Source organism: Ictalurus furcatus, chromosome 14, assembly GCF_023375685.1.
Source record: "Ictalurus furcatus strain D&B chromosome 14, Billie_1.0, whole genome shotgun sequence".
In the NCBI taxonomy this organism is placed as follows: Eukaryota; Metazoa; Chordata; class Actinopteri; order Siluriformes; family Ictaluridae; genus Ictalurus; species Ictalurus furcatus.
Genome location: NC_071268.1, coordinates 17,877,883 through 17,901,418, shown reverse-complemented (window position 1 = coordinate 17,901,418; position 23,536 = coordinate 17,877,883). Strand labels below are relative to the sequence as shown.

Below are 23,536 nucleotides of genomic sequence, written 5' to 3'. Positions count from 1 at the left end.
AGCAAAGAAGGAAAAATTGTCTTTATTGTTTAAAAAAAATCACAAAAATACTCTGCTCTAATGCATATCAAACAATTGTAAACAAAACACAGGTTTAACCAAAAATACTCTTTGTTAAATATAGGTGTGCAACAATTATTGGCACCCTGTTAGTCAATACTTTGTGCTACCTCCCTTTGCCAAGATAACAGCTCTGAGTCTTCTCCTATAATGCCTGATGAGGTTGGAGAATACATGGCAAGGGATCTGAGACCATTCCTCCATACAGAATCTCTCCAGATCCTTCAAATTTCGAGGTCCATGCTGGTGGACCCTCCTCTTCAGTTCACCCCACAGGTTTTCTATGGGTTTCAAGTCAGGGGACTGGGATGGCCATGGCAGGACCCTGATTTTGTGGTCAGTAAAGCCATTTTTGTGTTGATTTTGATGTATGTTTTGGATCATTGTCCTGATGGAAGATCCAACCACGGCACATTTTAAGCTTTCTGGCAGAGGCAGTCAGGTTTTCATTTAATATCTGTTGATATTTGATAGTCCATGATGCCATGCATCCTAACAAAATGTCCAGGTCCTCTGGCAGAAAAACAGCCCCAAAACATTAAAGAGCCACCACCATATTTAACCATGGGCATGAAGTACTTTTCCATATGGCTACCTCTCTGTGTGCCAAAACCACCTCTGGTGTTTGTTGCCAAAAAGCTCTATTTTGATTTCATCTGACCATAGAATCCGATCCCATTTGAAGTTCCAGTAGTGTCTGGCAAACTGAAGATGCTTGAATTTGTTTTTGGATGAGAGTAGAAGGTTTATTCTTGAAACCCTTCCAAACAACTTTGACTTTTGATTTTCTGACCCTAAGACACAACTAACTTCTGCAATTCTCCAGCTGTGATCCATGGTGGTATTTTGTCCACTCAAACCATCCTCTTCACAGTGAGTTGAGAGAATATAGACACACGTCCAGTTCCAGGTTGATTCATAACATTTCCAGTTGACTGGAACTTCTTAATGGGATGCCTGATGGTGGAAACGGGCATTTTCAATTCTTGTGCTATTTTCTTATATCCACTTCCCATGTTGTGAAGCTCAGCAATCTTTTGCCATTGTGAATGACTAAGGGAATTTGGCCTATGTGTTACCTCATATTTATACCCCTGTGAAACAAGAAGTCATGGTTGAACAATTTTCCTGTTTTTAGTCACCCAGGTGTACTAAAAATGTTTTAAATATCAATGGGAATATACTTCAAGTATATTTTTCTCATATGAATTCATAGGGGTGCCTATAATTGTTGTACACCTATATTTTACAAAGATTTTTTTTGGGGATAAACCTGTGTTGTGTTAGCAAACATTTAAACAATAAAGACAATTTCTCACAGCTGCCTTTGCTCATATTTACCAAGGGTGCCAATGTTAGTGGAGGGCACAGTATGTGTGTATACGTGTGTGTGTGTGTGTGTGTGTGTGTATATATATATATATATATATATATATATATATATATATATATATATATATATATATATATATATATATATATAATGTTAGTTGCTGCAGCCCCTGATATCATCATCCAGAGTGTTTTCCTGTGTTCTACCTCTCACTAGTTGTAAAAGACACTGCTGGGGATTTAATGCACAGGAGCTGGTATTTCACTTCTGAAATGAGTCCAGTCTTGTACTTAGGAGCTGCTCCTTGTCAAACAGTTGGCCTCTTATTGCTCCCTGAAGGGTCTTCTGAAGTATTATGTTTTCTTTTGTTTTGTTTTGTGTGTGTATGTGTGTGTGTATATGTGTATATGTAAGGGTGTGTAAGGGTGTGTGTGTGTGTGTGTGTGTGTGTGTGTGTGTGTGTGTGTGTAAGGGTGTGTTTGTGTACGCGCATGCAAGGGTGTAAAGGTGTGTATGTAAAAGGGTGTGTGTGTGTAAGAGTGTGTGCGTGCAAGGGTGTGTGGGTGTAAAGGTGTGTGTGTGTGTGTTTTCCTGTTGTGTAGATTGAACTGACAGTGTTATTGCAGTGGTTTGCAGGGGGTTGTATTCAGAGTTGAGATGGTCTCCTCTGTAAAACTGTGTAGTTTTATCTGTCGCTGTGTGGCAGGGAACAGATTTGTTTGAAGCTCCGCGCTGTTTCATGTAGCGAGACACAGCCGTGGCGGAGGTGTCGTGCTGTGCCTGGTGACAGCCAAGAAAATCCTGACTGTTTCTTTTCTCTTTCTCTTTCTTCTCCGTAGCTCAAATTGAAATTATTCCCTGCAAGATCTGTGGAGACAAATCATCAGGCATCCATTACGGTGTGATAACATGTGAGGGCTGTAAGGTAAGCAACCAAACAAATGTCTGTCTGCACTCTTGCGTATGTTCCTGCACGCAATACACTGTCTGTGTGTGTGTGTGTGTGTGTGTGTGTGTGTGTGTGTGTGTGTGTGTGTGCGCGCGCACGGTGGCTTAGTGGTTAGCACGTTCGCCTCACACTTCCAGGGGTTCGATTCCCACCGTGGCCCTGTGTGTGCGGAGTTTTCATGTTCTCCCCGTGCTGCGGGGGTTTCCTCCCCCAGTCCAAAGACATGCATGGTAGGCTGATTGGCATGTCCAAAGTGTCCGTAGTGTATGTATGGGTGTGTGAATGGGTGTATGAGTTACTGCGCCCGGGGGCCATCTTCAGTCGTCTTGACTCAGTCTAGCCACTGGATCATGGTGGTCACCGGGAAGTGAGAGTGAGGCCGATGCTGCGCAAGTCTTCCTCACTATAATCCAATTCACGCGCAAGTCGAGTCCCAGTTTGTATTCTCCATAATGGAGGCGGAAATGGAAACTTCGGTCTTCGTCGAAATCGACAGACGAACTCCTGTGTGTGTGTGTGTGTGTGTGTGTGTGTGTGTGTGTGGGGGTGGGCGGGCGGGCATGAGATTTGTGTTTTGAAAACAATATTTGAATGTATGCCTGAACTGCAGGACTAAATGAAGGTACTGAAGGTCTAAACATCAGTGTGTTCATCATCATTAATATGACACAGTGGGCTTCGATGAGCTGCACTCGATCATTATTAGGACAAAGTGACTCCTGCGACTTGTTTTCTTTCTGCACTCCCCGGCAGATTTTTTATGACTTTGGCTCTGCAGTTACTGCGTGCTTCACAAATAAAACTGTCAAAGGTGCAGTGCTTTGAAGTATACCACATAGCTAGCTGTTTTGCTGTTGCTTTTATTTTTTCCTTCTTCTTTTTAAGCCTGAAACTCCCCTGTATGTGTTTGTTTTAAATATGCCATCCACTCAGCGGGAGGAATGATATGCTTACTGTATATTCTTGTTGTTAGTATTGTTAGGGTAGTTTGTTACTACTCTACAGGCAAGCCGTGCACAGCGTAGCAGAAACGAATAAACTCTGCGATCCAATTCTATTTTTGTAGAAAAGGCCGACTCTACGTTCAGCACATCGTTCAGTCACAATACTACAGGGACGGGGGGGGGCAGAAAAAAAGCGTACAGGCCTGAAGAATAAACTGCCGAAATGTATCTTTAATGATTGCTAATTACTTCAGGCAGAGAGGCATTTAATGATATGTGCGAGCACACCGCTCTGGCCCATAAATCATAGCATTATAAAGGAGCGCCGCTTGTCACCAGCAGTCCTACCCCGCTTTCATAATGGCTGCCATTAGAAAGCAACTTGGCAGCTGTCAGCTGTTTTCTTGTAATTAAACAGCCAATGAGCAACTAATTAAGACATATGTGTATCGAGCAGTGGAGTTGGGTATGTTAATGGTGTGCTGGAATCAATTCATTAAGTAAAAGGGATGAGGTATCAACTCAGTGTGACTGTGTGCTCTCTCTCTCTGTCTCCCTCTGTATACGTCTCTCTCCCTCTCGCTGCGTCTCTCAACACCCACTGGTTTTGAAATCTGTTATTTAGCTAATAACCACAGACAAACTCAACGTTATTTACAGTCACACGCTTGAAAAATGAGCTAAGCGGCTTTTCATCGCACTTTTTTATCTTTCACTAAAGCACGTCTATTCAATGCTGTACGATGGCTGTACGTATAATACGATGGCTATCCTCCTCATAAAAGATCTCATTTGTGTGATCTGAAGCTGGAAGCGATCTCATCTATGAGGCTTGTGTGTATGGTTATGGCGTCCTGTTTGTATCCGTTGTTTTCCCTTCAAGTGTATGAGGCTTAATTTGTTTAAAAGAGCATGCTGTTGTGAATTATGGAGCTTTCTAACACAGCCACCTCTGTCTCTTTCTCTCTCTTTGTCGCTCTCTGTCTCACTCATGCAGGGTTTCTTCAGGAGGAGTCAGCAGAGCAATGCGGCGTATTCGTGCCCACGTCAAAAGAACTGCCTGATCGACCGTACCAGCCGAAACCGCTGCCAGCACTGCAGGCTGCAGAAGTGTCTGGCTGTGGGCATGTCACGGGACGGTGAGTGTGCTGCTGATCTTGGTCTAGTGTGCACCGCGGAACAACAGTCCCCTTCTGCATGAGGGGCTTCAGGGCCTGGCCAGCACAATCTGGAAAAATACATGGAATGGAATTCTGAGCTTTAGGCAGTCTACAGTGAATGTTTCTTAAACCTGGCTTCTGGGTCATCAGAAGTGTTTCTGAGAGCCTGGAACCTTCATGGTTATTCAGTAACAGTAAGAGGTGTTCTTAGCTATTTGTAGACTGTCTGCCAATCAAGGGGGTGGAGTAGTAAACATTGAGTAGACAGGTGAAATGCATAGTGCCAAGCTATGTCGAGTCAGTCGTGGGCATCTGTGAGCTCATTTATGAGAAAGAGGGTAGGTAGCACTTTTCTCTGAGTGTCTTACCCTGTGACAAAGCAGCAGCAGTTCGACATGCTGCTGTTCGCTGGCTTCACTTGTCTCACGTGTTAGCCTTCACCAACAGATCTTCGTCATATGTGTATGATAATGGAGAGCTCGCTGGTGGGTGGGGGTGGATGACCTGTTATTCCCAAAACACCGCTTCCATAAGAAACAGCTCCACTTAAATACATAACTTTAAGCACACCCCTGGGCCTGGAGTACCCCCTGTCCTGCACATTTGAGTCTTTCCTGCTTTAACGCATCTAGTTCAACTCCGGAAGCGCTGTTAATGAGCTGATTTGTTAAATCTTACAGTAATTAAAACAGAAAATATAACAGTATAGTGTTTATTTGCACATTTTGCTGCTCATGCAATAAAATACTTCTTACAAGTGACTTGGTTTAAAAAGGAACATCAGTCCCACTTTATTCTTGGAAAAGTATTTATCTAATAGCTTTATTGCGTCTGGGACAGCCTCTCGTCAAACATGTTTGTCTCGTCACAGCTGCAAGGTCGAATCTCCTATCAAACCCCACCCTTTCATATATCACTCCCAACCGATCACTGAGGATTTACCTTTCTGTCCTCCTGAATGTTTCAGAAGCCTGTTTGGGAAGAACCATATACCATCCTTTAAAGACTGCTATATTAAAGGCATGTTTACTCTATTGTCTGGGTAGAAGGATTTGTTTTGTAATTCTCTTTTTTTTTTAAGACTGGATGTTTGTCCATAACGGACCTCAGTTCTTTGCATGAGTTATATGCCTCAAAAAAAGATTAAAAAAGTCCATTATGAAAGGGGTTGTGAAAAATCTGACATTTCAGCTCTGACTGTGTATATTTTTGTTTAAATTCCTGCACTGGCTGTGGTAAGAGAGAAAACACTCCTCTGCAAGCCAGTGATGAGATCTTTGGCCTAGTACTCGGTTTCCTCAGTTAGGTCTCGTGCTGGACTTCAGACATGGCGGAGGGTTTCTGACAGCAAGTGGCTTTTATTAAACAACTGTCATTAGAAAGGCTCATTAAAGCCAGTGCAGGCGAGCAGCATTAACGGGAACACAGGTGAGTGTGTGTTTGTGTGTATGTTGAGGCCCCCTGCAGGGCTTCTGACTGGGCTGTGTGACTGTGGCCTGTAACAGGAAGCAGTAATCAGGCCAGGCCTTCAGAGTGTGGCTTCTGAGCCACACAACCAGGACAGGCAAGGTGACTTCTGAGTTCACTCAGACACGAGCCCCCATCTGCCTTTCCACTAGCACACACACATAGACACATCAGCTCTGGGTTGTTTGTTCTTTATCTGTAAGAGTTGGACTCTAGCTTCCGCTTCTCTTTATTATACAGTCAGTCCCATCATTTACACCTTCATTACTCCTCTCTGCCTGCCAAGAGCAGAAAGCTCTCGTACTGAGATCCACCCTCTCATTATTTTTTAGCATTTCTCTGTTTTAATAGACCAACACGTCTGTTCACAGGCCCACTGCCAGTGCTGGATTCTCAGTCAAACCCCAGCACTTAACCAGCTACTTGTAGTATGTATATTTGTGTGGGTGACAAGAGCATTACTCTGTACCCTCCAAGCTCCAACAATAATCTACCATCTATCTCCCTGAATGTAAAAACAGGCCGGTGGCAGAAAAAAGCAGTAGCTCTTCTGTATTCACCGTTCTGCTGTGTGCTGGAATGTACATATTGTACTCTGCACTGAGGCATGTCCTTGTCTTGTACACAGCGAGTTGTTCTGGCCAAGCCTGCTGCCCCTGTCTGAGTCTGGCAGGTTAAAAAACAGCAGAAAGTTGCTGTGAACATGTCAAAGTGGCAAAGTGTTTTATACCCATTACTCAACTAATGTTCTGGGAGAGAACTCACTCCCACCGGTCTGGTTGCTACATTAAGCTCACTGTCTTAGGGCCATATCCCCGCAGGCAAGGAGACTCTAAAATGATTTCAGTAGTGAGGAGATCGCTGTTGTGTATTGTCTAACTGATTGAGTAACTTTATGAAAATGTAAGTTTTGATTTTTTGTCTTACCCTTTAGCGGTGAAGTTCGGGCGCATGTCAAAGAAGCAGCGGGACAGCCTGTATGCTGAGGTGCAGAAGCACCGTCTCCAGCAGCAGCAGAGGGAGCAGCAGCAGCAGCCGGGCGAGGCCGAGCCACTCACACCCACCTACGGGCTTTCAGCAAACGGCCTCACCGAGCTGCATGACGAGCTGAGCGGCTACATGGACGGCCACACGGCCGACGGCACCAAGCCTGATTCAGGTGTCAGCAGCTTCTACCTGGACATCCAGCCCTCACCCGACCAGTCTGGCCTGGACATCAACGGCATCAAGCCCGAGCCCATCTGTGACTTCACGCCAACCTCAGGCTTCTTCCCATACTGCTCCTTCAGCAACGGCGAGACCTCCCCCACCGTCTCCATGGCCGAGCTAGGTGAGCACAGCTGAGGCACTGGATATATATGCAGTAAGGAGAAAATAGGAAAAATAGGAAAGAGTCGTGAGATATATGCAGTATAGGATGATGTGGGGAAAAGCTAAAGACATCTGAGGAATAGGGAGGAGATTTAGGAATGAAATTGGGTATATATATCCATACACGAGACAATATGCTGGGGTGATGGGGCACCAGGGGTTTAGGAGATGGGGAAGAACTCAACCGTGGGGCAAATGACATAAAGGTGGCTTAAAATAGCAGAAGGTTGGAGACTCATCTCCGAGACTCATTAAAAGTGCCTCTTTTTGTAATTAGTTTCCATTAATTAGGGCCAATCAGGATCCAGCAGGGCACGAGCCAAGGGAAATAAATTTTTTTAGGTTCCCCATGTGCTCTGGGACTCCTTATAACAGATGTGTTTTCAACATGATTGGATTTTTTTATACTTGTGTTTTTTTTCCCCTTTCCCTTATGCTCTTTTTTATTGAAAGCAAATGTGACCCTTGTTTCTGTGGGTAATGTGCATATATTATATCACATGGCAGACACACCGCAGTTATTCTGCTTCTCCACGACGAGCTTCATGCTGGCAACAGTAGAGGAAAATGTCAACAAACTTCTAAATCAAATTTAACAGCTCTACTTCAGTGTGCAACAATAACATTTAGCCATAAGAAAGTATCCTCTTGTTACTGGTGAACTGGAACTCAAGCTCTATGCCTTGGACAGGTAGAGCAGAACGTGTGTGTGTGTGTGTGTGTGTGTGTGTGTTGGTGCATGTCTGAGTCTTTGACGCTGTCCTGCTTGTCTGTTGCAGAGCATCTGGCCCAGAATATCTCCAAGTCCCACATGGAGACATGTCAATATCTGAGAGAGGAGCTGCAGCAGATGACCTGGCAGGCCTTCCTGCAGGAGGAGATGGAGAGCTACCAGAACAAGGTACCACTCTCCTACACATACTTCCACCACCATTACTACCATCACCGTCACCTACATCCCTACAGAATTTCAATTGCTCTTGCTCTTTCACCATTTAGATGTCATTTTCAGCTATGTGAACTTTGCCTTTTATGGAGTTTTGTGGGTGGTACTAAATCAGAAATGTATATAGATATATATTACAGGTTTGTTTCAAATATTATATTTTTGAATTATTAATATCTACCAAGTAACATTTCATAAATTATGTATTCACACATACAGTACTCTTGTTTGCTTTTTTGCTTTTTCACAGTCTTATCTAAACAGCGCATCACAATATTTCAACACGTAGTCCTACTGTGGCATTGGTCACCCTTGCAGTCGGTCATAAATCAGATTTTGTGAACATCGTAACTGCCACTGAGGAGCGATATCTTGTTAGAATAGTTTAGTTATATATACAGTGCTAACACATGTTTTTACTAATAATAGAGTTAAGTACAGATATGTGCACATTGTAAGAAAGCACAAATGTTTAAGGCAGCTGTGCCATACTCTGGGGCGGGGGGGAGAAAAGTACCAGTTTTTGTGACGCTTGGCTGGTTTCACGCTCATCTTAGTACGGTTTTATTTAAAATAGATCGCACAGTACAGATTTCCTAAAACTATCCACAGCTGCACTACATGAATAGTCCAAACGGGTACTAAATTGTAACTATTATTAATGTTTAACCTCGAGCATCAATTAAACTTTCATCTCACCATAGTCTCATTAAACTGGTGTAGGAATGTATTATTCAAGTGGAATCTCAGAAAATATATTCTGAAATGTACATTCTCTTCGCTTTGAAGAAAATGAAAAAGAAGTGCAGAGTACAGATTATATTTCTAGCACAGCTAATCAAAGAGCTCCCCTTGCCTCAAGCCTTTCTGATTATAAAAAACAGATAGTTCTCTCAGAAAACGGTGCATGCGCAAAAAAACATCTCCAAATTCCGATTAGAGCAGAATCGACTGCAGGTCATTTACCTAAGTGTTCATGTGAGAAATCTTGAGGTTAATACCATTAAACCGACTGAGTGCTTTTAGGAGATAGTCAGATATTGATTTATTTTCATCTTGCATTTTTTTTCCTGTTCCACCAGCCCAGAGAAGTCATGTGGCAGTTGTGTGCCATTAAAATCACAGAGGCCATCCAGTATGTGGTGGAGTTTGCCAAGCGTATCGATGGCTTCATGGAGCTCTGTCAGAATGATCAGATTGTGCTGCTCAAAGCAGGTAATGTGTGTGTTCTTAAAGTTCATCATAACAGCGATATACCTTTTATGGTGCTTAGAAGTCATGTTTGTGGAGTGTTAGGGCCTTCACAATGTATTTGAGAAGTTCTTAAGTATTTGACAGTTGATCATGATATTTGTCTTTCTTAATGAATTCATTAACATATTCAATCGTGAGATTAGTGAGCATATTATATAGCAGTTTGTATTGACTCTGCTGCATGCATTCATTCTTTAATTATTTGATTCATTTGATTTGCATTCTGTTATTGTATACATTTTAGTTATGGCGTGTTTCATTTCTTTATGTAGTAATCTGTGTGTTTCAGCATTTAAAAGATTACTGCTAAATTAATTCTTCTTGTATGCATTTGAATGACTTTATGCTCATACTGTACAGTGTGAACCAAAAGTCTGATTTCTGTTGAAATGTGCAATATATCATGTTTAAAGATGACACAATGCCGCTTCTTCTTTTCCAATACCTATATAGATACTTAAACATAGAGTATCAGCCAATACCAATACCCACTGGATATTGTTTTCATTGAACTGTAAAATGTGTGTATTTTTAAATAACTGCAGTACTTCACAGAAAAATCACTTATAATATAATTTATAATATTATAATAATATATATTATATAATATATAATATAATTTATAATATAACAAAAGTATAACAAAAGAAAAACCAGTCAGGTCTTTTGTATGTAAAAAAACTGGTGTCACTGGCTGGGTGTCAGATCAGTGCCTTCTCTAATTATTTGTTCCCAAATGGGCTGAATAATCATTATAATGATGATTTCAGTATTAAGACCCCCCCCCCCCCCCAAAAAAAAAAATCACCAATCATTTGTTCATCTTCAGGAAGTGCTTAAGTTGAGTTCCAGTAAGTGGTCAGGGTCGCAGTGGATCCGGAGCCTATCATGAGACCATGTAGTGGGAATATACTCTAGATGGGACGCTATTCCATCAAAGGGCACCATGCACGCACACGCACACACACACACATTTACACACACTTTAATTAATTAAGGACAATTTAGCATAGCCGGTCTACATGTATTTTGGGGTGGGGACAGGATTGGAGAACTTGGAAGAAACCCACACAGACACGAGGAGAACATGCGAACAGGCAGAAACCAAGGCTCAGGACCCCAGGGGACCCTAGAGCTGTGAGGCGGGAACACTTCTCAGTGTGCCAGTGTTCTGCACATGATTACCATTTTAACCCTTACTGCATAGCCCTGGACATAGCACTGAACTAAGTAGAAACTGAAACTCGGTTAAGAGAAACGTCCACAGTTTGTGATTTTAACTGCTCTGTCGTACCCCGAAGCCCTGTACTTCCTCACTGTCTGTGTTTTATAATTTGTGCTGTTGCAGTCAGTAATAAAAATGACAAAGTAACCGAGATCCCTCACCTGAAGTGACATCTTAAAGCAGTGGCATCTCACTACAGCTCTGTAATGGCTTCCATTAATGTGTGTTTATCCGCTAATCCATTCTTCAGTGGAATTACATCTCCCACTCACAACAACATGACACACCACCTGACTCTCTCTCTTTCTCTCGCTCTCTCTCTTTCTCGCTCACACACTCACACACACACTCACTCACACACACACAATGTTATGGAAATGTGCAAAGAACATATTTTGTACAATGGAAGATTATCATGAACATGGAGGATTTCGCAATATCTCAGTATTTTTATATCCAGATAAACAACCAAAATGCACCTTTTTAATATGGCGCAATCTTATGTGGCATAATCACTGCAAAGTCAGAATTTACTGCCTGTAACACTGCCTGTATTGGTTCTTCATGCTGGTGTTTTTCTGGCTCTAGGCTCTTTGGAGGTGGTGTTTGTCAGAATGTGTCGTGCCTTTGACCCTCAAAACAACACAGTCTATTTCGATGGAAAGTATGCTGGCCCTGATGTGTTTAAGTCATTAGGTAAGTGCATATGCATCTCATGTTTTGTGTGTGTGTGTGTGTGTGTGTGTGTGTGTGTGATTTTGTGTCTTATCTCACTCAATTCTTTTTATCAGATCATACAATGAATTAGTGGGAATGACTTGAGAACCTACAATTTTATTTGAATAACTGACAACTCATGCTAAGCTTCTGTCAACACGCGCACACGCACACGCACACACGCACATGCACACACACACACGCAGACACACACGAGCAGACACCCCAGACTGATGTAGACTGCTAATAAATCTGTTCCTGCTGTTAATGTAGTGCAGTCTCACTTCTCCTTCTGAAGTAGACCACGTCAGACTGTAGCTCAACCTTCTGCATATTTCTCGGGCGTCTGGGGGAAAAACATATGGAAAATTGAGTGCCTGCTTGGAGAGTTTTTTTTTTTTTTTATCAACCCTACAAACCCATACAGTCATAATCCAAGCAGCACATTTCTCTAGTGTAAGCAAATAACATTTATGTTTGAATGCCATGGCATTAGTAAAATCCCTCCACTGTATTTCCTTATGCACATCCGAAGCCTTTTGAGGCAGAAAGCTGTCCAAATGCCAGTGTGAATACAAATGTGAGCAGAGAGAGTGTGAGGGGAAAAAGAAGCGGGGGCTTGTGTGTGTGTGTGTGTGTGTGTGTGTGTGTGTGTGTGTTTTGTGCGTTTGTCTGTTCATATTAAGGAATCTCAGTGTGTGCATTTGTGTGGATGTCCTTAGTGATGTAGCAACAATAGGGTCTTATTCAGTATATTGCGAGTGGACAACAAACCAGCCTCTGTCCTCCATGCTCTAGAGAAAACATCACACTGGAGGCTTGTGTGTGTGTGAGAGAGGGAGATGGGGAGGCAGAGAGAGAGACCCCCTCTGGTCATTGATTTTATGAAAAGTCCTGTAACCCTAATCAAGGTTGCATAACAGCACTCAGCTGCACAGCGATGATGAGCATGTACAGGGGAGAACAGGGTACAAAGTAATATGGAAGATTCACTTACTCTCTTCCTGTTAAATACTTGTGTTAATATTCAGGCTAATACAATGACCTTCACTACTATATTATTTAAAATTATATAACATTATAATTGAAATCTTTCAAATCCCATGTTCAACTTTTAATCATCTAAGAAGTCTATTGAAAACGTGCAACTCCTGTTTTGGCCAAATGATCCTTGTTGAAGGAAAATGGATCTGAATAACCTTTTCAGACACACACATGAGATTCAGCCTAATTGTGTGGTGTAGAGACTGAGATATTCACTCACCAGTCACTTTTTAATAGGACCATCTGTACACCTGATGTGCTTATGGTCTAATACTGCGTCATGTGCACGCATGTTTGCATTGCCTTAACCCCTCTCTGTAATTCCCGCCTTCTCGCACACGAATTGGTCGATTCTGAAAAGCTTGCAGCAACTACTGGCCAAATTCCTGCCTCTCAACCATTATCCTACTCTCAGCGAATGCATGAAGGTGAAGCGCTGTTGTGTGCGGCATCAAACAGTTGCTTGAGAATAGCAGCAAATGACAGCTGTCCTGAGTCGAAACAATGCCCATGGCCATATAAGGTCATTTTTAATTTCATGTTATCACATTGCTTCTATTACATGGCCATTCAAATGTGTGAATGATGGCAGAAGGGGCAGAAGGTAGACTTGTGGTATCTAATATTTTATTTTATTCCATGGACAGTCAAAAGAATGTAGGAATAATGTCAAACAGGGGCAGAGTGAAAGCAATTTTATTATGCTAATAGTGTGTTTTTTTCAGTGTATTAAAGTCCTCTTTTTGGAAAACCAGAATATGGTCACCCTAGCTTTTGTGATGTAATGTTACCCACATCAGGGACAGTGATCTTTTATTTATTTATTTATTTATTTATTTATTTATTTAATTTTATTAATACAAATCCAAACATCGAACATGTTTTTAAGCTCTAAAATAAGCTCTACATAAAAGTATTTTATATCATATTGCTTTTCTCTTGACTTCATTTGCATATGTGACCTTGAAGTAATCCAAAAATAATCAGATTACATTACTTTCATATTGTGATACTTGGATTACGTTCCCAATTAAATTTTTTATGTAACTGTAACGGAATACATTTTTAAAGTAACCCTCCCAAATCTGGTGCACCGGTGAGTGTATGTATTCCTGTGATGAAGTTAAAGAGTACAGATTTTACATCAATTTAAGAATCAGCAACAGGAAGCATGTATACAATGTATACAAAATATGATAATTGCTTCATTGTAATAAATACAATAGTTTATTCTGTCTCAGGTGGTATATTATATATGGGCTGATTGTATTCAGACACATTTGAAATATATAAAATGAAAATTTGAATACAATTTTGGGGGAGGAGTATGTGTTTATGCAGGCATGTTGCATGTTACACCTTCCCTGTGCCAAGGATCAATAGTGTGCTTGACACCTTTGTCTGCATCCATCCTAACCCCCCGTCCCCGTCTCTCGCTCTCTCTTTCCCTCTCTCTTTCTCTTTCTCTCTCTCTCTCTCTCTCTCTCTCTCTATCTCTCTCTCTTTCTCTATCTCTGTGGCAGGTTGTGACGACTTGATCAGCTCCATCTTTGAGTTTGGGAAAAACTTGTGTTCTATGCACCTGTCTGAGGACGAGCTAGCCCTGTTCTCAGCGTTTGTGTTGATGTCTGCAGGTAGGAGCAGAGCTACAGCGTTCTAAAGCACTCACACACTGCTCTGTACATCAAGCTGCACACACACAAATCCATGCATGTACATGTACACACACATGCACTAGGATGGTATTTGTTATATTTAATCACATTTCACAGTCAGTGGAAGTTAGACGGAGCTGAGCTGTCAGATATTCGTTCTGTTTAATAAAGTAGACCAGGTTGTGTTTCACTGTTAAATGCAATTTATTCATTTACTTTTACATGAATAGTTACACAAATGTGTAGAAGTATCAGAAACAATCAACACAGGAGAGTTACACCTGTTGCTAATATTGTTCTATTCCTCTGTGTGTGTGTGTGTGTGTGTGTGTGTGTGTGTGTGTGTGTGTGTGTGTCAGACCGCTCCTGGCTCCAGGAGAAAGTGAAGGTGGAGAAGCTACAGCAGAAGATCCAGCTGGCCCTTCAGCATGTCCTGCAGAAGAATCACAGAGAGGATGGCATACTAACAAAGGTAATGCATGTAAATATTCTCACAAAGGTTAATTGTCCACACACACGCACACACACATATGGAGCACATGACAAGACAAAGCACACAATTACAATTCAGATATTAATGCACAAAGGGCAAAAACCAGTAGATACACATTTTCAGATACACTTTATGTATGTGTATAAGTTGCAGAGTGAAAAATATTCTGTGCATACCACTCGCAGAGATGCCAACATCTACCATTGTAACGTTTACGATTTCTGACTCCTTGCTAAGGCGATACAGTGCGATATGAGAAGGCGATCAAATTCACCCAGCAGAAAAGCCAGTTCTCTGAAGCCCGGAGATATGCGTTTGTTTTTGGTAACCGTATTTTAGCAAGGTGAACTTTGACCTGATTATTGTGCACACATGACTATCTGTCCATTTCTGTATCAACAGACAAATAAAATGAAGGACAAATAAAAAAGAAAGGATGTGCTGTGCATCGCCGCTTAATATTGTCTTTCAGTATGTAGGCAATCATTTTCTTTTTTTTAATATGTATTATTTGTTCCTGTTTGGAGACAACACGTGTCCCTTCTTGTCTGTGTTACCGAATGTAAAGACGTAAAGTAAAGACAGAATGTTATACTGTACTGATGCTCAGATCATGTCGATACAGGAGTAGACAGTTTGTTACTGTATGTGGACGTGGAGCACATACGTATGTTACGTTTGCCATAAGCGTGTGAAGTAACCTTATGCACTCAACTGGTTAGAAATGCAAACAAGATTGCAAATAAATACCAGTTCAAACACACATTTTATCGTTTATTGAGCTGTCCCATTCACAGATATACATTAGGGATTCTTCGAGTAAAATTCGTCTTTCTCTCACTGCCTGCTAGAATTTTCTATTTAGCAATGTTGGCATCTCTAACACTTCTAGAACAATGGAAGTCAAAACTGAAGTTTTCTTTCTTTCCACACGCACGGTGTCCCAAAAGCCTCCATACATAGGGGAAATGAACACTTTTAGCAAAATGTCCTCCAAAATTGTTCATATTTGGTTTATATTATATAGCCGTTAATAATAACGTATTGAAGTCCTTCTCACGGCTGGGTCGGGAAGCTATTGCAAGGTTGCAATGGACATGCTGTTACATGTATAACACCAGTCGTGTTCACACGAGTTCACCGTGAGCGGGAGAGACGACTCTGTGTGTGTTTACAAAGCAAAATGTAAATAAAGTTATATTTTACTAAAAAGTGTTAATGTCCCCTATATATGGAGACTTTTGGGACAAGGTAGTAGTGCATGAAAGTACTTTATGGCTGAATCTATTAGAACATTAGCTAATGTGCATAAAAGAGGAAGCCCATCTGTGCTGTACTAAGTGTGTGTGTGAAGAGTCGCTGTAACCCTGCAGCTAGTGAAAGTGACGAGACCGGGGCGACCCTCCTCTTCCTCTCCTCTTCATCTTTGAACTTCCCTGCTGAATCCCAATAACAGACCTGTCTATGCCCCCCTCTCCCCCCCTCTCTCTCTCTCTCTCCCTGGCTCGCTCTCTCTCTCTCTCTCTCTCTCTGCAGTTAATATGCAAAGTGTCGACCCTGCGAGCGCTGTGCAGCAGGCATACAGAGAAGCTGACCGCTTTTAAAGCAATATACCCGGACATTGTGCGTACCCACTTCCCACCCTTATACAAGGAGCTCTTTGGATCAGACTTTGAGCAGTCCATGCCCGTGGACGGGTAGCGGCCTCCTCGTCCGCCCCGCTCTGAGGGGCCTCAAACACCGTGGGGAATGTCGAGCATGAATCTGAGACACTTTACCAGTGCCCTGCACATACACACACACACAAACACAAACACAAAACAGGACAGCTAACCTGCTGCATACACTTTCCTTTTTTTTTTTTGTTGTTGTTGTTGTTGTTTTTTTCCTTCGGGAGGGGGTACAGCAAGATAACTTTTATTTGAAGGGTTGATTTTGTGAGGTTTATCCCCTCCTTTTTTGACACAAGTGGGATTGGGAGGGCCCAGGGGAAAGGATGAGGAAATGAAGATGCTTGCTTTCTCTCTCTCTCTCTCTCTCTCTCTCTCTCGCGTGCTCGCTCTCTCCCGCTCTCTCTCCATCTCTCTCTCTCTCTCTCGCTCTCTCTCGTGTGCTCTCTCTCTCTCTCGCTCTCTTTCTGGCTAAACCTGAAGCACTCATGCATACGACTCCAACATGGTCCCATGATGATTTCTAATTGATCACCAGAAATGGTGTTTCCTACAAGACATCCTATCAAACCTTTAAATTCTTCAAAGAAAGCAAACATTAATTAGGATTGTTCTGGATAATATGTAGTTTGGTCCAATTTTGATAATATGAAATCAGAGTCATTACTTATTACACCCTCCAAGTTTAAATATTACCATTCCCAAACTAAAAACAACATGCATGGATGGATTGTGACCAATGCCGTATGCATGTGCTAGGTTTAGTCACCTCTCTACTCTTTCTGTCTTTTGCTGGGAAGCTGCTGCTCAGAATGTAAACCAGCAGTAAAAGAAGTCAAAAGAGGAGAGCCAGATGAGGAGAGAGAGAGAGAGAGAGAGAGTAAAAGGGAGAGAGCAGGAGAGAAAGAGAAAGCACGGGGCATGTGGAACAGAGCCGTCTGCATGGGGTGACACGAAACTGACGCCTTTCTAAGGACAATCGTTAAAAAAAAAGAGAAGAAAGAAGAAAAAATAAGTAGAATTCTGGTAATTCTAGTTTTAAAAAAAATGCAATTACTTTTAGCTGTCGAGCACTTCATCCACCGTGGTTGCTTAGTGAGATCATGTAAGGCCATCTGCTATTAACTTGTTTTCCTGGACAGATGCTGGCAGTTTAACTGAGCACACCGCCACAGCGCAAGGGTCCATTCCACCTGTTTTCTAATGTGCTACAGGGTATACGGTCATAAGTACTTACTATACAGAAAAGAAAAGTAATGTTTATAGAATCTATTTTAAATAACATGTATGATATTAGTAGCTAGACTATTCTTAATTGTCAAAATTGATAAGGCACTTTTATTTGCACCTTTCTTTAATTTAAGACTTGTATATTTACCTAGTGATGTGTTGCATGTGCAAACAGAAATACAAGCGAAAAACCACCGACTCACAGAGGCTACATGTTGGAAGCTCCTACAGGTGTGTGTGTGTGTGTGTGTGAGTGAGTGAGAGAGAGCGTGTAAGGATAAGATGGATGCTGGGTAAAGGCTGACCGAGAGGTGTATAGAGTTGCATCGGCAGGTTTTCTGCTCAGATCTGCTTTACCGCTTTACAGAATGAGAAGTGGGGGCAAGGCTGAACCCATCCTAGATCACCATGTTCTACGACACTGCCAATCCACGTCTAAAACCGCTGTAACAGTATGACATGTTAACAAGCTTGATTTTCTCTTAGGCGTAATGCCCATTTTCAGCACAAATATAAAGCTTAATAGTTAAAGCATTTCCATTAAACTGTGTGGAATGCAGGCAGTGGGGTTTAGATTAATAAACCTTCATCATACAGTGCACGTTAGTCAAGGGTTCCATCTAGTGGTGAAGATCCCACAGCATCTCTGGGTATCGTCCCCTACGTCTTGAACATTGGTTTATTAACGATACAGCGTGCAGACTTCCCTGTTTAATTCTGCCCCATCTGCTTTTGTAGAACAGAGTTTTAGATGTGAGTTTGAGTGAGGCTTTCGTTCTCAAACAGCCTTTCTGGAACAGCCTTTGCCCAGCTGTACTGGTAGTAAGGAGACAGTTAAAGAATCAGAAAAATATTCAAAGCCTTGTCTGGTAGTAAAACGTCTATTTTTCTAATATGTACAGTGCATAAGCTGAAGAAAAAAGGAGAGGGAGTGAAAGAAAGTGAGATTATAAAGCACTTATTCCTGCAATAATTCGATTTTTGTGTCTTTACGTTTGGTCAATAGTAGTATTAGTGCATTTTTTTTTTCTTCTTCCCCCTGACTGCATAATCATTGTCTAATTGTTGAGTGTAAGCCCTTCAAGCATGCCATCGCAGTTTCTCCTGATGTTGAGTCCACAGAACATTCCAGTTAAATTATAATGTGACTATTATAAAATGCACACGATGCAGAAACACCACAGTGATATTCCATGAACAAACATTTCTGCTAGTAATTCTGCACTCACTTATATCTCCCCCCACCCCCCGTTTCATAATGCTCCTTGAACAATATACTATGTATTTTCCTCAGGGAAGAGTTGTACTTGTAACTCTGTTCGACTCAGTTAACGTTCATTTTTATCAGATGATGATTGGTCCTGCCCTCCATTATTTCCTGTACCTACATTCTCAGTATATACCATAGTTATGTGACCAGTGTCAGCAATGGCAGTACAACACACTAAAATTAGACCTGATATTTATTACCATAGAGAATGTGTTTCAACAATCATGTAACTTTGACTTGGTGCATCTGCAATGTATTTGATTGATTGTTGCTGGCCAGAGATGTTAAAATTACACAGAAACATTCATCAAATCTGTGAATGACAATCCAGCAGAACATTTGAAATTGGCAGTGCGTGGACGTAAATACCAAATGCTCAGGGAGAACATTTTACTAAAAGTACTGGGGGCAGCCCATTTCTGTAACGTAGCATCATAACATTTCCAACATGTCGTTGGTGTTTGGTTTGGGTTTAAAAAAACAAAAATTTTAAGAAGTACTTCTCTGGTCAGTGTGTAAGAGTCATCATTTTCACATTATATATTCATGTGAAATCCTACATCTCGTCACATCTCAGAAATGTCTAAAACAACAGTTCAAAAACGGTTCAGTGCACTCGCATTCTGCTACCAACAGGGTCCAACATCATAGAAAAACAAGCAATGAGCTATAACGTCACCCCTTTTAGTGTAACCTTCACACATATTGTATGAATCTATGTGCCAAATACCTCTTGTACAATTAGCTCCACTAGCAGACTCTGCCCATGAGCCAGGAGTGCGTAGTGTGTTACTAATACGGGTTTTGACAGGGTAGCCACTGCTGTGGAGTTCCCTCTGAACAAGCTTTGATACGCAGAAGACTGTTGTAATTCTGTTCTTTTCAGTCTACTTGATCCATATCGTGGTGTCCTAGTTAATGCGAATTACAACGATACCCGTTTGCACCGTAAAAACAATTGTACTGATGTTTTTGGGGTTTTTTTGTCAGTGTAGTTTGTTTTAGGTATTAAAAGCAATACAGGCTGTAAAGTAGAAACTTTGGACAGTTTATTTTTTCAATCAAAAGTACTGAACCATCTCTGGATTTGTGGTATTGACATGTCGATGTACAGATAAATACTCTCACTTGTGAAAGATCCAGTTGCGCATCAAAAGTTTCCATATGGTGTGTTGTATTTTGTGTGTGAAACAGTGTCTTGAGATCTTTCTACCCTCTTTGTTAATTTCGTAAGAAGCAATATGTGTGAGTGTGTGTGTGAGTGTGTGTGTGAGTGTGTGTGTGAGTGTGTGTGTGAGTGTGTGTGTGAGTGTGTGTGTGAGAGAGAGAGAGAGAGAGAAACCCCAGACAAGGCTTTAATAAAGTACATAAGGAGCAGCAGGGTCAGCTGGTGAAGTAAATGGTATATGGATATCTTAGTTTTCCCAGGTTTCACACACTTTTAGTAGCAATTTTGAACTCATCCATCAGGCTGGACAAGCATGACACAGTGCACGCCACTATCTTATTCAAATCCTTCACACCTACATTATGCAAATCTGCCACTGACAGGCCTATGCAGTCACAAATACCGCAGAACGAGTTTACACTGTACCATCGTAATAACTCCGTCATTCATTCTTAGTGAGGGCACTTAGACTGCCAGAAGCCATTTTAATAATATTCTTAATAACATGTTCTAATACGTGGAATTAATGTGTGATGTCATGCTTGTGACGCCATTTTGATTTGAAGGTGAAAGTGTTATTTAGAGGTACCGATTATCAATCATTTTCATTGCATTTTTTTAATGTGACCTTTTATCCTGAAAGCACAGCTAATAAAGTGAGATATGTTTTAGAATATAGAGCAAAAGACAAAAAAAAGACAAACAAACAAAAAAAAATCTTTAGCCATAATCGAATGTCAAGCAATAATATATATGGTATATTATTATTATTATTATTATTATTATTATTATAATTATTCATCTTTGTGCATAGGCTTGGACACCTGCATGTAAATACACCTCTTATTTATCACGTTTTGTTTCGTTCTTTTTTTTTTTCTCAATCTCTCTCTCCCTGATTATTTTTTTTGTTTTGTTTTGTTTTGTTTGTATATTTGACTAGTTCTGTTCCCAGGTGGAGAACTAAGAACTTCATATGGCCTGTAAACTGTACAGCTTGATTTCCCTCTCTTTCTCTCTCCCCCTCAGCTTTCCGCTTATAATTCACTATATTTAATGTTATTATTGATCACATGTATAAAAGTAACTTTGTAACATCTGTCTGTATAGGTAAAAAAAAAAAACGAAAAAGAAAATACTGCTATTAAGACCTACTCAGTGCAAATATTTATCTGTTTATTGGATACATCATGCTGTACAGTATCTCTGTTTTTAGTATACTTCTCTCTTTTAGAGTTAGTTTGATAGCGATAGGGCGTGCTGACATTAAATTTTGTGTTAAACTGACGTGTGGTGCTAGGTAACTTACTTTCGTGAACAAAAAAAAACAAAAAACAAACAAACTCTTGACTCATAGACAAGGCCACTCGATTAGTTCATTCATTTCACTAAGTATTGATGCATTCTTGATATTAGGACTCGATAAGGATAAGGATAAAGAATAATGATAGTGGTAAATTTACTTGAAATCCCTAGCAAGTACCTGTATCAGTGTGCTAGTCTCGGGATTGCACTCTTCCTTCTCACTTTAAGACTATAAGTAAAAGCGGTATCATCTAATTAAGATGCTATTATTAAACGTCGCGTTTCTGATTCGTCACGATTTTTAAAGAAAATGTTTAAGCTAAAGAAAAGCAGTATTGTGTCGATCCTTTTGATTGTGAGAACCACTGGCTAGACTTGTAGCTGTTCAATTTCGCAAATGCAATGCCTACTGGTACTTTTCTCAGAAATCCTACGCTGGAAAAAGTCTTTTCGATAAACGATGCACAGACACGAGAGAGCACATACTGGATGATAGAATTATTGGCAGCCTCATTTTGGTTCTCTTTGTTTTTTGACTTAGCCTAGACAACAGCTTCATTCAGCATATTTATTTTTCTGCACTAATGTGTACGACAGCACTGTCAATAATTACCAACTTAGTGCGCACACACACACACACACACACGCACACACATATATATATATACACACTGTGGGTTAAGTGTTAAACATGTAAGAGGTTGAAATTGTCAGTTGTAGGTTCATATTTCCTCGAGTATTTCATTTTCAATTTCTGTAGCAAGTATGACGGCGATCCTTGCAATAATACACAACAAACACCACTGAGTGCCTCTCAGTGGTCCAGGATGCAGAAATTACGTAGTTTTCACTGTTCACTGTAGTCAAATGGTCATGTATTTGCACATGTAGGTGAATTCTATCCAAATTCTTAATGTCTTGTTTTTTTTTCTGTAACTGTCCTGTACTTTTGTTTTATGACCATGTGAACGTTTTCCACCGCTTGTAGTTTTCTGTGTGTTTCATTTCGCAAACTTGCAGTGCACGGTCAGTGTTGCTTTTCTCCTTTACTTTTCTGCTGACATTAATGTAACCTTGTGGAATAATGGTAAAACATGCATTCTGAATGTTTTATTTTCAGACCCTGGTTTGCGCATTTGTAAAGGACAATAGACAATCCACTCTGCGTTCCCCCTATTTACAAAACTTCCCGTTGCTGTTCTTTCTCGCAGACAAATGACTAATGCATTGTATTTTAAGTATTCACATGTGTATGGAAGATATGCATAATGCACATTTGGATTTCTTTCCTGTCGTGTGTTAAATGTGAGCTCGCAGGGGGACTGGGTTTTACTCCACACACAGGCAGCATATACATGGGGAGGGAAAAATGCCAAGACAAGTTTGTGGTTGTCACAAATTTTTACATCACACATTTGCTACTGATCTAACCGTGGGGAGAGATGATCATGTACCTTTTTATCCAGCTCTTTTGAACTCTATTTAGGAGGTAGTATCTTCACAATAATAGTTTTGCTCCTTCTCTTCGTCTGATTCTTAAATATGAAAATTAAGTATTTTGATTCATTTTGTAAATACAGCTGTAAAGAAAAATAAGAAATTTAATGTTGTCTTTTAAATACTTTTCATTCTAATATGAATGTTGTTATATTGTACTTAGAAACTGTACCTTTAATATTACCTTTATTAAAGTGCATTGGACACATCGATTTTAGATGTGCTTTATGTGCTGTTATCCCATAATAAAATTTACCGCTTGTAATTGGCTCTTATTTACTGTCTGACTTTTTTCAAGGGATATATTTCATCTCCATGTCCATGTGGGTTAAGTGTAAATGAAAGTGTGTGTACATGGTTCTCTGTGATGGACTGAGTGTATTCCCATCTAACACACAGCATTCTTGGCAGAGGTGGAAAAAGTACAGAAAAACTACATTTAACCAAACTGTACAGGGACTGGGGGCATGGTGGCTTGGTGGTTAGCACATTTGCTTCACAAACGGTTGGGGGTTCGAATCTCGTCTCTGCCCTGTGTGCGTGGAGTTTGCATGTTCTCCCCGTGCTTCCTCCAGGTACTCCAGTTTCCTCCGCCAGTCCAAAGACTGTAGGCTGATTAGCATTTCCAATGGCATTTGGCATTGGCATTTCTAAAGGCACTGGAGGCAGACTGGCATTTCCAAATTGTCTGTGGTGTGTGAGTGTTTGCGATTGTGCCCTGTGATGGGTTGGCACTCCGTCCAGGGTGTCCCCTGACTTGCGTCACCTGGGATTGGCT

At 40.9% G+C, this 23,536-nt stretch overlaps 1 protein-coding gene across 2 annotated transcripts in view; it reads left to right on the top strand.

Annotated features, from left to right (window-relative positions):
* The window catches only part of roraa (RAR-related orphan receptor A, paralog a), a 263,575-nt gene extending 240,548 nt beyond the window's left edge, over nt 1-23,027 (top strand). For both annotated transcript variants that reach the window (XM_053640773.1, XM_053640774.1), the window contains 9 exons: nt 2,233-2,318; nt 4,284-4,425; nt 6,848-7,243; nt 8,064-8,185; nt 9,313-9,445; nt 11,298-11,405; nt 13,994-14,104; nt 14,485-14,597; nt 16,155-23,027. In XM_053640773.1, coding sequence (XP_053496748.1) covers nt 2,233-2,318; nt 4,284-4,425; nt 6,848-7,243; nt 8,064-8,185; nt 9,313-9,445; nt 11,298-11,405; nt 13,994-14,104; nt 14,485-14,597; nt 16,155-16,319 — 1,376 coding nt within the window. In that variant the 3' untranslated portion in view covers nt 16,320-23,027. The remainder of the gene's footprint in view (nt 1-2,232; nt 2,319-4,283; nt 4,426-6,847; nt 7,244-8,063; nt 8,186-9,312; nt 9,446-11,297; nt 11,406-13,993; nt 14,105-14,484; nt 14,598-16,154) is intronic.
* Nucleotides 23,028-23,536: the final 509 nt, after the last annotated feature.